Source organism: Sturnira hondurensis, unplaced genomic scaffold (genome assembly GCF_014824575.4).
Source record: "Sturnira hondurensis isolate 20B ecotype Veracruz unplaced genomic scaffold, ASM1482457v3 Scaffold0008640, whole genome shotgun sequence".
In the NCBI taxonomy this organism is placed as follows: Eukaryota; Metazoa; Chordata; class Mammalia; order Chiroptera; family Phyllostomidae; genus Sturnira; species Sturnira hondurensis.
The window spans coordinates 19,766,419-19,779,685 of NW_028081271.1; the positions used below are offsets into that span (position 1 = coordinate 19,766,419).

At 51.5% G+C, this 13,267-nt stretch overlaps 1 protein-coding gene across 13 annotated transcripts in view; it reads right to left on the bottom strand.

The window, feature by feature from the left end:
* FGFR1 (fibroblast growth factor receptor 1) overlaps window positions 1–13,267 on the bottom strand; it is a 47,130-nt gene that overhangs the window by 11,368 nt on the left and 22,495 nt on the right. For 4 of the 13 annotated variants that reach the window (XM_037055392.1, XM_037055387.1, XM_037055383.1 and 1 more), the window contains exons 3-5: window positions 4,058–4,327; window positions 2,583–2,672; window positions 2,141–2,313 (exon numbers count right to left, since the gene is read on the bottom strand). In XM_037055392.1, the coding sequence (XP_036911287.1) occupies window positions 2,141–2,313; window positions 2,583–2,672; window positions 4,058–4,327 (533 nt within the window). The remainder of the gene's footprint in view (window positions 1–2,140; window positions 2,314–2,582; window positions 2,673–4,057; window positions 4,328–13,267) is intronic. The other 9 variants (XM_037055393.1, XM_037055390.1, XM_037055388.1 and 6 more) reach the window with 5 other exon arrangements.

Here is a 13,267-nt window from a genome sequence, read left to right on the forward strand (position 1 = left end):
ACAGCAGCACTGGGGCCCTATGGCACCTACCCTCCAATCTGGGCACAGAACACATGCCCCAGGTGGCACCGTGAAACAGGACAAGGTGGGATTTGCCCACCCCCAGCCTATTCACACCCTGAAAGAACACAGCAGGCAAACTGGGTGTGAGGAACTCTGGGCATCTGCCAACAACAGCCAAGGTCACTGTGATCTGGACAACTGTGCCTTCTGCACTGTCCCAGCTGCACCGAGAACTTTCCCAACTCCGCGCCCTGTGTGAGCCGCTCCTGTGCTGGGCCGGCTCCCCGCCAACACTCCAGCGCTGCCTGCCCTTGCCGTCTCCTGTGAAAAACCACCTCCTCCAGCCCACTCAGTGGTCAGAACTGCCCTCGCTGCCCCTCTGTGTCTAGAACAAAGCACTGATCACAGCCTGCTGTTCAGGACAGTGCTCATGGGCACCTGCCCTCCCACGAGTCTGAAGTTCTCTGCAGTGGGAGCACGGTCTCGTACCTCTCACAGCCCAGCACCTCCCACAGCAAGTGCTGGCTGAGTTACCTTCAAGTGTCCCCTATGTTTTCCGAGCTCCTCTGCTTTTCTTAACAAGATTAATAAGAAAAGGGCAGCTAAGGGAGATGGGGCAGAACCAGGGACTATAAGGATGATGAGAGAGTCTAAAAAAGAGATTCTAATGAAGTTCTTTCTACACTGTACATGGGTAAAGAACACAAACAATTTACAGAACAGGAAACGGAAACTGTTGATTAACATAAGAAAATGCTAAGTTTGTAAATAAGCGAAACAACACACAAGAGATCGATGAGATATGTCCACGTATCAAATTTGTTGGCAAAGGTGTAGTAAACTTATTTTCATACTTTGTTTTGGCAGAGTGAATTTTCTTTTTAAGAAAGTAATTGTGGGTTGGGGGTACTTGAGGAAAAGGTGAAGGAAGTGAGCAAAACAAACAAACAAAACAACACAAGAGACACAGACAAGAGTCTGGTCATTTCCAGAGGGAAAGGAGAGGGTTGGGGGGGGGAGAAGAGGGTAAAGGGGGGATAAATGGTGATGGAGGGAGACTTGACTTGGGGTGATGAACACCCACTACAATACACAGAAGATGTATTATAGAATTTACACCTAAAACCTGTATAATTTTATTAGCCAGTGCCACCCCAATAAATAAAAAACTAATCAAAAAGAAAGTAATTGTTACTGCAATAAAATAAAATTTAAAAATAAAATAAAACTACACCCAACTCATTACCCATATTATCCTCCACTAAAGCAAATCTCACAGTAAAATGTCATGTCTTCCCATTGTCCTTGAACTCTCTCTTGCCTGTTACACTTTCTGGACAGATGTGTTCAAGAAATGTTCACAAATAAGTAAGCGAATAAATAAAGTTTGCCTAACTACCAGGAAAAAAGTAACCAAATAATATGCATCAAGGGCTTAAAAAGGCTCATACTTTGTTCTAGTAACTTCACTTCCAGCAATCTGTCCTCAAAAAGAACATTTAAACATCCTGACAAAGATTTAAGTACAAAGATACTCACTGTGACGTTAATTATAATATTGAAAAACTAGAAAACAACTAATAGCACAAAGCAGTTCATCAAATTATGGGGCATTTTAATAATGGAATATTGCATAGCTATGAAAAGTCATCTTTAAAACACATGGCAAAAGACTCATGTTGTAATGTTAACATGTGACAAGGGAGTACATAGCGATATAATTAACTATCTAAAAACCATATACAGCCCTGTCTGGTGTAGCTCAGTGGATTGAGCATGAGCTGTGAACCAAAGGGTCACCAGTTCGATTCCTAGTCAGGGCACATGCCTGGGTTGCAGGCCAGGTCCCCAGTGGGGACCTGTGAGAGGCAACCACACATTGATGTCTCTCTCTTTCTTTCTCCCTCCCTTCCCCTCTCTCTAAAAAATAAATAAATAACCTTAAAAAATATAAAAACCATATACATAGGAAAAAGACCAAAAACTCAATTTTATTTGCCCCCTTTTTATTTGAATTTTTCTCAAATGTATTACTTCTGTAGTTGGAAAGCATTACTTGAAACAAGTAAAATGCATATCGAGGATTTCCTAAGTCTGCGCCTCCTGTTCCTCTACTCTCACTTTCCTGTATACATACCTTGTAGCCTCCAATCCTGTGGTCCGGTTTGAATTCTTTGCCATTTTTTAGCCAGCGCAGTGTGGGGTTAGGAGTCCCACTGGAAGGGCATTTGAACTTCACTGTCTTGGCGGCAGGCACTGCATGCAGTTTCTTCTCCATCTTTTCTGGGGACGTCCAGTATGGAGCCACGGCTGCCCAGGAAAAGCCAAGAAAGACAGGCAGGAGGCTAGTCAGGCTCAGGAGCAAGGGCCCAGGCCAGGACCTGGAGGCACCCCGCCCACCTGCCCAACACCTGGGAGCAACGCCTGCACTGCTCAGGATGCCCAAGGGATCCGCTGCCCAGTATCATCGCCCCGTGTGCCTGCTCCTCCAACCATACTCCAATCACCTGAGATCCCCCTTCCCACCCAAACCCAATGGCCAGACCCAAAGGGCAGTAAGGTAGGAAACAGTGTCTCACGCATACGGTTTGGTTTGGTGTTATCTGTCTCTTTCTCCTCTGAAGAGGAGTCATCATCGTCATCGTCGTCCTCCGAGGAGGGGAGAGCATCTATGAGAAGGAGAAGGGGCACTGAGGTCCCTCCAAGGGAGAGAGGCTCCAGATTTCCACCCGTATCAACGGACCCTACACATAAAGGCTAGTCCTGTTACAGATGACCACAGATACCTTCCCCAGACTGAGTCCCAGGCCCACTCTTCCCTTAGTGACTGTCTCTCAGTGGGACAGAAACAGTTCATTAAGAACTGCACGCTCTACACTTGACCCCTTCCTTCCCCAACCTGATGCACTGCCCTCCTCTGCCCAGAGCTCTTACACTTCCCCGGGGCAGCGTGCCCTCTTTAATGTAATACACCTGCGTTCAGGGGCTCGCCCCCCCCCCCCCCGATGGCACCACTAGGTGCGCTGGGTCTCAGAACTAGCACCAGGGAACCTGTGTGCTCCTTCGGCCTGCGAGCCATTGGGCAATGCAGACAGATCTTGACATGCTGAGGCCAGAAACGATTTCCAAAGCCATGAGCTGAACGACCTAGAGTCAGAATTTTTCTAGCATGCATCTGCTAAGGTTCGGAAGCTGCCCTTTGAGCCAGAGCAGACAGGGAGCCTACTACACGGCCCACAGCTGCCAACACCTCTCCCCAACCCACATCCACCCCTTTTAAGAGGCTTGACACACATGTGGCCCCCAATCAGGGCTTATGCCGGATCTTTCTCCAGTCCTTCCTAGTGCTTTTGGTGGTCTGGAGGGAAGGAGGGGAGGCAAGGCCCTGTTAGGGGCAGGTTCTAAAAGGATGCCTGTGGGGAACGTGCCAAACGTGCACCCTGAGATTCACAAATGGTATAAAGCAAATTTCAGCCCTACTTTGTCTCGTTCTGCTTTCGTGCATCTCACACTGTAAAAGGGGCCGATTCCCAAAGGCACAGAGCTCTAGGGTTCCCTGGCTGCCTCGACACTGCTCCAGAAGCCAAGGACAGATGTCTTCCATAAACCGTGTCGATACAGCAGCGCACCTGGACCCTTCCCCATCACAGCAGGGACCAGCCTCACAGTGTATTCTGGCTCTAATCACTAAACCCAGTATCAAGTCCAAATGGCAAGGGAACAACAGGATGGAAGCTGGCTGAACCCTACGCAGCACCCCAGAGATGTGGGCAAGCTGTGCTGGAAAAAAGTGTTCTATTGCCCCGAGACTATCAGCCATCACTTCTGAGGCACACCTGGGACACTTGGGAAGCCTGGGGCCCACACCACCTGGTCACCCCTCTGAGAGCTAAGCCACGCGGCGGCCAGGGAGCAATGTTAGTGGGCAGCAGTTTCTGAAGCAGAATGGGGGCAGATCATGGAAAGGGAGGAGGTGCACCTCTCCCTGAAACTAGCAGAGAGGATTGGAGGGGTGGACCCAGGGAGGGGGGGAGGGCAGGGCTTTGCTACCAACCTGAGACATTGACGGAGAAGTAGCTGGTGTCGCTGCCCGAGGGGCTGCTGGTCACGCAAGTGTAGAGGCCGGAGTCCGCGGGCACAGAATCCCGCACCTCCACCTCCTCCCCTGTGATGCGGGTACGGTTGCTTTCCACCAGCTGTACCCCGTCCCGCAGCCAGTTGATGCTCTGGACATCGTCCCGCAGCCGACAGCGAAGCTGCAGCAGGTCACCAGGGTGGACCAGGAAGGACTCCACTTCCACAGGGGCTCCCCAGGGCTGGGCTGCTGCCACCCACAGGGGCCAGGAAGAGGAACCAAGGGGCCGAAGAGGAAGAGAAGGAAAGGGGAGGAGGGGAGAGACAAAGGGAATTATGCTAGAGGCACTGAGCTGCCACATCCCAGGGGCCACAGAGCTGGGGCAGTGGGGTCAGTGGGGAAAGGGCTGGCTACCTGGGGACCCCCATCTCTTCTTGTCTACCCGCTCCTCCAAAGGGCAAAGGAAGAAAGAGGCAAAGTTAGGAAGCAGCTGCAGCAGCATTAAGCGGTCCACGACTTACTTCCCTCCAACCTAGGGGGACAAGGCCGGCCCTCCCCAGACTTCTGTGCCCAGAGTGTCCCCTCCCCACATGCTAAGTTCTTTGCCAAGAATGGCTGTTTCCCAGAGGAACACCCGACTTCCTTTTAGCCGGGTCAGCTTCACCCCTTTCCTGAGTACCAGCTGAATAAATGCTCCTCCTCAAAAATCTAGCCTCCCCCACCCAACTTGAGAGAAGGCAGTTTGTCAACCAGGCGGCTCTCAAGTCCAGTGATTGTGAGGGAGGGTTCTGGCCCCCATTGAGTCAGATGCGTAAGATGCATACGGAGGAGACGCAGCCCAGGCAGAGGTCAGCTCAGGGGAGCCTGCAGCTAACAGGTGTCAGGCCACAGGATTCGGAGCTTTTGCCTATATTAGGAATGGAGGCCTGCAGCTGCCACCAAACCCACACTTGTGCTGGCAGCCTAAGCCGGTGCACACAAAGCTCTTTTCTCCTCCTGCCTCTGCAGGGCTCTCCATCTCAAGCCCCCCACCTTCCCCGCCCCCCTCCCCCAACACATATGTCCAGTCTCCCTCACCTCTTTTTGCCCGAAGCCTGCGTGGGCCACAGCTCACAAGATCTGATGAGACCCTGTCCACACCAACACGCGGCACAACCAACAGCTAGGCACTCATTTACAAGACAGCCCAAGGCTGTTACCCTGCGCTTGAGAGTCCCCCTCTTCACCAGCCAGGGGGAAACACAGGTTCTATTTCCCTTCAGGACGTTTAAGCACACTCCCGGCACCTTCTGCCAAATGCCCACCACCACCAAAAGAAAGTGCTTGTTGCAGCTCAAATCTACCACCAGACTTAGTCTCCACACTGCTTTGGGCAGCTCTAGTTCTCACCTCTGGTTCACCCTCGGAGGCTCACCTGGCTCTCCTCTCACACCCCCATCCTGTGGCTCTCTCTCTCCACTTCCCCCTCCAGGTGTCAGTCAGCCCAGCTGGTAAGTCTGCCTTGAAGCCCCTTCCGACTAACTCCCAGTCGGGGTGGGGTGCCCTCCCACCACACCGGCACACTGAAGGAAAGCCCCTTTCAACTGAGTTGCGAAGGTGGGCCCGTGCTGTCTTTACCCTTAAATTTCCTGCACTTAGTATGGTGCCTGGCACAAGAGAATTGCCCAGCAAATACTGGCTGGATGATGCAATAATGACATATGCACAGCCCCGCGGTCTCTTCATTGCCTTCCTCTCTAAATTCCCTTTCCTTCTTCACCACCTTCATTTTTTTTAACATAATTTTAAATTTTTTTTAAATTTATTTTTAGACAGAAGGGAAGGGTGGGAGAAGAAGAGGGAGAGAAACATTAATGTGTGGTCCCCTCTCCCATGCCCCCTACTGGGGACATGGTCTGCAACCCAGGCATGTGTCCTGACTGGGAATCGAACCAGTGCCCCTTTGACTCACAGGCCAGCACTCAATTCACTAAGTGACACCAGCCAGGGCACCACCTTCATTTTAAAGAAGTCATCTGAAGTGCTGTGCAGCTGTCTGCTGAAAACCCTGCAACTGAAAAAATGGGTGTCCTAAGAGACAAGTGGCACCAGGGTGCAATTTTCTTGGTGGGGCCCCGAATGAGTCTTGGAGCCAAGGCTGCAACCCAACTGGCTCTATCTTAAATATTGGGTGAATACCGAGTCACCCAAAGGGGGGGTGCCCCTTTAAAATGGTCTGGAAACCACCGGGTTAGCACTCATTTATTTTTGTGAATCGGGTCAGGAAGAACACCAACCACAAAGGTGAGTAGACCACACAACTGATTAAAAATAAGCTTTTGTGGGTCCTAAGAAAAAGTTCTTTCCATTTTTAATGGTTTGTGGTTTTGCCAAAGGAAAGAAGAAAGGCAGTTAAGGTCCCTTAAAAAGGCAGCAGACACTCCTATTGACCCAATCTCGCTTCCCTTCAGTGCCCTCACAGATCAAATGTTTTGCAGCTTGTCGTGATCTGTGCCAGCCGTTGGTGGAGCAGTAAACTCGGTGAACTCAAATTCTTAGCCTCTGCCATCACTGCCTTTTCCAACAGGTCCCAGAAACAAGGCGGGAGCAAGGAGGACATGGGCCTTTTTCCAAGAGAATGCAGCAAAGGGACCCTGGCCCTGCGGAGGCCAGCGCCGGCCGACTCTGGCTGGGATCCCTAACTCCCCACTCAGCTCACCAGGATGTGCAAACAAAACTCTTCTACATGATCTATAACGAGCCCCCAAACCTGCTTTCCGCTTTCTTTTTCTGCCCCTGGAGTTCAGACGCACCCTGATGCCCCAGGCCTCGGTGAGCTGTGTGCATTATTCTCCTGAGCGAGATCTTACCCTGTGTATTGGCAAAAACCTAAAGCCCTGCTTAGCATCCAAGGCTCCTCGCAACCTGTTCCCACCTCCCATACCACCTGCCTTTCCTTCCCTTCTACTCCAGGTCTGGCTGCTCTCTGCACCGAGTGCATTCTCTCCCCACAACAGAACTGACTTCTGCTCAAGCCTGTCAGCCATCTCTCCAGAGCCCTCCCACCCCACCCTACTCAAAGCGCACTACCAGAGGCATCCAGGAAGCCTTCTGCTGGCGCCAGAGTCTCTCCCCTAATTTTCTGTAAAACAGTTATTGTCTGAACCACACAAAAAGCGCACTCAATTACACATCACCTTGTGTGGTTTCTTCTGTAAACAACTTTATTGAGATATAACTCACATACCATAAAATCCACCCACTTAAAGTACACACAGGAGTGGGCCAAAGCAGGGAGAATAATACAGTAATTAATAAATAATACACGAATAAACTCTGTGTTTCATGTGCTCACAACGGTATTCCTACCTCGGCCCACCCCTGCATAATTCATTGTTTTTTAGTACGTTCACAGTTACGCAACCATCACAATTAACTTTAGAACATATTTTATCGCCCCTCAAACAAACCCTGTACCCATTAGCACCACCCTCTCCCTCAGTCTGGGCAACCACTAATCTGCTTTCTGTCTGTATAGATTTGCCTATACCAGATAGTTCGTATCAGTGAAATCAATCAATATATGGTCTTTTGTGACCAGCTTCTGTCATTGAGCATATTTTCAAGGTTCTTGTATGCTGTAGCATGTCTCAGCGCTTCATTCCTTTTAACAGCTGAATAATATTCCATTGCATGGAGAGACCACATTTTATGTGTCTGTTCGTTGACTGATGGACAGTTGGTTATGTGGTTTCCTGTCAAAAGCGTCCATGTCTCGCCTCTCCTAAGAAACAACAAGCAACTCAGAACAGAATTGACTGTTATAATTTTCCCACCACAGTGCCTAACAGTGTCAGAAATGTAGAAAACATTCATGTCTTGAATTGAATTTAGCTTCTGGCAAAAACTAGTTTTTAGAGGAAACAAACAATCGGCCTATGGTCATTGGGTTACAGTGGATTTTTTCATGGCTAATAGTGCTCCCGGATGTCAAAGTCTCCCTTTACAAAGCAGGGATAGCACCACCCTCCTCTAGGAGGTGATGGAAAGGTCACCAACCACTTACTGGTTTACCAGGCCCTGCCCACCTGGGTCACTGCCCTGAATTGCAGTCCTGACCTGAGGGGGCCCCTGTGTGTGGTGGCTGAGGTGAGGCCATCACTGCTCACTGGCAGCCTGCAGCAATCAAGTCACTACTCTCCATTCTCTTTTGGTCTTCACCCAGTCCCCATGTCGGCCCTGGCTGGAAAGGCCCTTGCATCTGTGGCTCCAGGTCCTCTGAGCTGCTCTTTCTCTGGTCAAGACCAATGGGCCCAGGCTGCACCTTTTATGTATTGGCTGGCAAGAACGGAGCTAACCGACACCTTTACTGGGCTGGCCATAAAACAGGAAAGAAAGAAGGCCAGTTTACTGCTCAGCCACTTGGAACCAACCATTCCAACTCTGAGAGAACCTGATTAATTGGAAGGGGGACAGTGCTGCGGGGAGGGAAGTGGCGAACCAAAACACTCGCTTTGGACGCTGGTTTCCTGAAACATGAGGTGGGGAGTGGGAGCTGGGGGACACTGGGTATCTGGATTCCCTGGCGACCTCATTCGAAGGCCAAAGATGTTCAGCGGGAGTCAAGTTACAGCGTTCATTCACTCTGACAGACTTGAGGTGTAATGTGTTCACAGTGCATGGTAGAAAAAAAGGTGCGTTGTGTTTTGAGGCCCCACAGCACAGAGTCACCGTTACCTTCCTGGGGAGTGGGGAGTCGAGGGCTGGGGAGTCGAGGGTTGGGGCTACAGCTTGGCCGGCCCATCCTCAGAGAATGAAAGCCGCCAGTGTCTCAGGGGACTCTCAGGGAAACGGGAGAACCAAGACTCCTGCTCAGCAGCCCGAGTGTGAGACCAAGGAGGCCTCTGCTGCTGAGGCCGTCTCCTGGGGCAGTACGGACAGCAGGTGGGCCGTGGAAGGCTGTGCGGGCCGGACAGGTGCCCTTTCACGGAGCCCCCCCTGCATCCTTTTCCCTTCCTACTTTCCCAGCAAACACCACAGCTTGTCATCCCCAACAAGCCAACAGGATGCAGCGTCTTGCATATGGCGGGGCTGGCCAGAAACCCACCAGTCACCTGGCAGGCAGTCCTGTCCTGGGCACATGGAGCAGATCCAAGTCGTGTTTTTTTTTTTTTAAAGATTTTATGTATTTATTTTTAGAGAGGCGGGGAAGGCAGGGAGAGAGGGAGGGAATCATCAATGGGTGGTTGCCTCTCGTATGCCCCTAACTGGGGACCTGCCCTGCAACCCAGCCCTGACTGGGAATTGAACCAGCAACCTTTTGATTCTCAAGCCAGCACCCAATCCACGGAGGCACACCAGCTAGGGCCAAGTTCTTGATTCTCTATCTCTGTGTCTTCTGCCTGCCATGGGCATCACGTGGGGTGGGGGGATGAAGCCCTGAGCAGGCCCCAAACCATACAAATCTTCTGTTGTTGTGAGACGATGAGACCCCAGCTCCCCCAAATCCAAGAGGGGGCACTTTCCTCAACATAGCTACCATTAGGTGCATCTGTGAGCCCTTGTTCAAGGAGACGAAACAGAGTAGGCTATGTCTGGCCCTACCCAGGGTGATTAAATTTACCTAACACCTTGATACATACAAAGCACACTGTATTGCAACACGAGACAACTGAAGAGTGTAAGAGCCCAGTACAGCCTCTGAGGTTACAGAACTGAAGGTGTCAGTGTTCAGAGCAGACAGCAGTGTTCACCGCAGAGGCTGGACATCATGGTAGGGAAAGGCGGAAGTAGGTAAGAATTCAAGTTGCAAGTGAGGGGAGCAGAAAAGACAAGGTGCTTATGAGCAACGTGGAGAACGGGCCTTGGGACGAGGCAGACTGGGGCATGAGGTCAGACTCTACGGCCTGTGTGGAACAGAAGGTTCACCGCAGAAAACAGTTTAAAATAAACAACAACAAGAAAAGCCCACTAAAGGAGTCCCAGGGAGCACATTTCTCTCCGGAGACTATGAATGAAGGCCATTCGTGCCACAAGGACAAATATACCTGAACTTGTATTTTGAAATACCACTTCATCAGCCCTGGTCCCGCAACAGCCAGTTTGCTGTGGAAGGTGTCCACCCCCCAAATCCTCAACTTAAGGTGAACCCAGTGACAAGTAACAATATGATTTGCATAGCACTTTGCAATTCAGCATGTCCCTTCCCATATATTGTCTGGGGATGCTTAAACAACTCTTAGAATGGTAATACTCACACTGGCCAATAATTTACAGCATGCTTACTAGCTCCCATACACTGTGATGGCTTTTAATAGACACGCGATCCCTTAGTCCACACAGGAACCCTATGGCGGTGGCACTCCCTGTGCTGAGCCAAGTTCTGGTCCAACCCTCACAACCCCATGAGGCAGACACTATTGGTATCCTCATTTCATACAGTGGACACTGAGGCACAAAGAGGTTTGGCTGGCGTCCAAGACAGTTCACCTGGCTGGGCCACCAGCTAGCAGCCAAGCTGAGGTTCACACACCCAGGTGGCCTGGCTCTGCAGAATCCACACACACCCGGATCCCAGGTCTACTGCCTGTACCTCCACTTCGTCTTTTGCCATCCTTGACTGCAGTAAAGTGACCGAAACCCTTTCTAATGGCACCAATGTCTCCTATCTTCACACATGGGTTTCTCAGGTTGGTTGCTTCGGCTTTCTCCCCGCGTTCTCACCCCCTCAATGTCCTCAGCCCCACGACTACTACCTGATAGCTCAGTGCTTTTAACTTGCAAGTGCACTCTCCCATCCCTGCTCATCCACCCTCTAAAGTCAAGCAGACGTGACTGCGCACACCCGGCAGGTAAGGAAGTCGGGGGAGAGGAAGGGTGTGTTGATAGTGGCAGACTCGGGACCATAACACCGGCCTATTTCCGTGTGGTCCTGGATGCTCTACAAGGCCTGTTCATTCACGCTGAGGAGGAGCCTCTCTGAAAGTCACAGAACAGGGGTTGGTACTGGCCCTAGACGCTGGTCCTGGGCCCCTCCATGGCACCTAAATTCTCATGCAGCACACGGGACAGTGGGGTGACCCACTCAGGTACTCACAGCTCTGCCTTGGCCACAGGTACACAGCACAGCCCCTCCCTCCCTCCCTGTGTCCCCGGCTCAATTGTGGATCAGCCACCTGATACCTTGCCACGTCCCAAGCCCCTCACCCTTGATTACAGTTTACAGCTGAGTTGATGACCTCTGATGACCCCTGCCTGACTCCATTGAGAAGATTAAGAACATTAAGCAAAGGGGCTCATCCACCGTCCCCTGGGGCCAGCTCTCCTGATCACACAGCCTCAGGCTGTCCCCGCTCTCAAGGCCCGCCCCGCCCCCGCCCCTCGCCCCCCCCCATCGGCACTGCATCCCATCCCCTCACACTCCCCAGAGCCTGCTTCCTCCCCATCCAGAATCTGGAGCTTCTCAGCCTCAGCTATCCAGTCTCTGCTCCCACCTCTGCAGCCAAGCCAGGACCCTCACGGCCCCCTTTCTTCTGCTTTCTCCCGCTGGAAGGACTTCGCTTCTGTGACAGTGTCTTTCTCCTCCTTTCGCTCCATCATGTTCCCAAGGCTCCCCCAACTACATTCTTCATCTATGTGTAATGTGACTTACACACTTTCATGGCTTTATCTCACACTTACTCATGCTGCTCTGCTGTGGGCTGGTCCAGGGGCAGCGTACGCCCTATCTACCCTCTCGGTCAGGAGCACGTTCTTATCTATGAGCCACGCTCCACCCTCGCAGGACTTAAATAACCAGCTCTCAGCAAAATCTAGGCATGATGTCTCAGGGTCGCAATTTCTGTTGTCTCTATAAAATCCCTTTGACTTTGGATTTCTGCATTAAGAAAAGTAGGGGGAACGCCATGCTCTTCAGTGACATGGGGGAACTGGTGGTCTAGGAATGTTTACAGTCTTGGCACAAACTCTCCAGAGATAAATGAGGGGGCAACTGTGGGTGGGGGAGGAACTCGGGTGGCTTTGAAAGCAAACTGAAAAGGAACACAGAACAGCCCAGCGGGGCTCTGGGAGCCCGCTGCAAAGGTTTTTTATTACGTTATTTTGGCTTTGAAATGGAACTGAAAACTTAACTTGAGTCTGACAGGCCAGACCAGAGGAGAGATCATACGGAAATCCTGGGGTACAACTATCATCTTACAAGGCTTGGGCTACAGAGAGGGAGCCCCAAAGATGCGTGATGCCCCGAGCTCACGATGTCCCCAGTATGGGGAAAGCTGCGAACACAGGGAGTCGGGGCATGTGCGGGAGGGAGACAGGAGCCCCGATCAATTAGCAGCATCGGACACCCTGGTCCGGCAACATTCGCCAGTCCCTCGACCCAGGGGATTTGAAGTGTAGGGATTTTTTTTTTAAATAGAAAAAGGGGGAAAAAGTAAGAAGGACCATTTTGCATGCAAATGGGCCACAGCCAGAAGAGCCCATTAAAATGTAAAAACTCCACATTGAGCCCGACAAAACTGTGCAAACTGCTGTGTTTGCCAGAGAGGCAGCAATACAGCTCCCCACAAAGGAGCCAAGGAACAATGGCGGGCTGAATGGCCTCCGTCAGCAGGTCCCCTCGCGCGTTGCCATGGGGACCCCACCAGGGCTTACTAAAGGTATTTCCTGAGGAGAAAGGCAGTGCACACAGGCCCAGGCAGCCCAGCTAATCCTGACAGGAAGCCATCGCCATTCAGCAGCCCAGGGGCTTGGGGCCCGAGTTTTATTTTGTTTTTATTTAAAAAAAGATTTCAGTCTTTTGTGTGTCCCACCTCATCACTGTAATTTAGTGCAGAACCACCTGCTTGGGCCGAAGCCACAGCCAGGGCCCTGCACCCACCCCATGACCCCCAAATGCAGCTTCCCAGCAGTTGGGCAGGAGGAGGCCCAGGCGTGCAGAACCCCCCACTAAGGAGGCTCAGCCCAAAAGGACCCGGGGCCCTGAGAGTCTCGGGTAAGCCTTCAAACAGACGCTGTGAGGGGTCCCTGGTCCAAGTCCCTGTGCTGGGCTCTACCTGGTGCCTCCTTCACATACCTCCATACCACACCTCTGCCCACCTCTGAGGGGAGCAGAGCACTCACGCAGGGGACGAGGCCTGTAATTAAGTGATTAACAAAGGAATGCGCCCAGGAGTTATTTTAAAAGAAATTTTCCTTCTTCCTTTCTCCCCG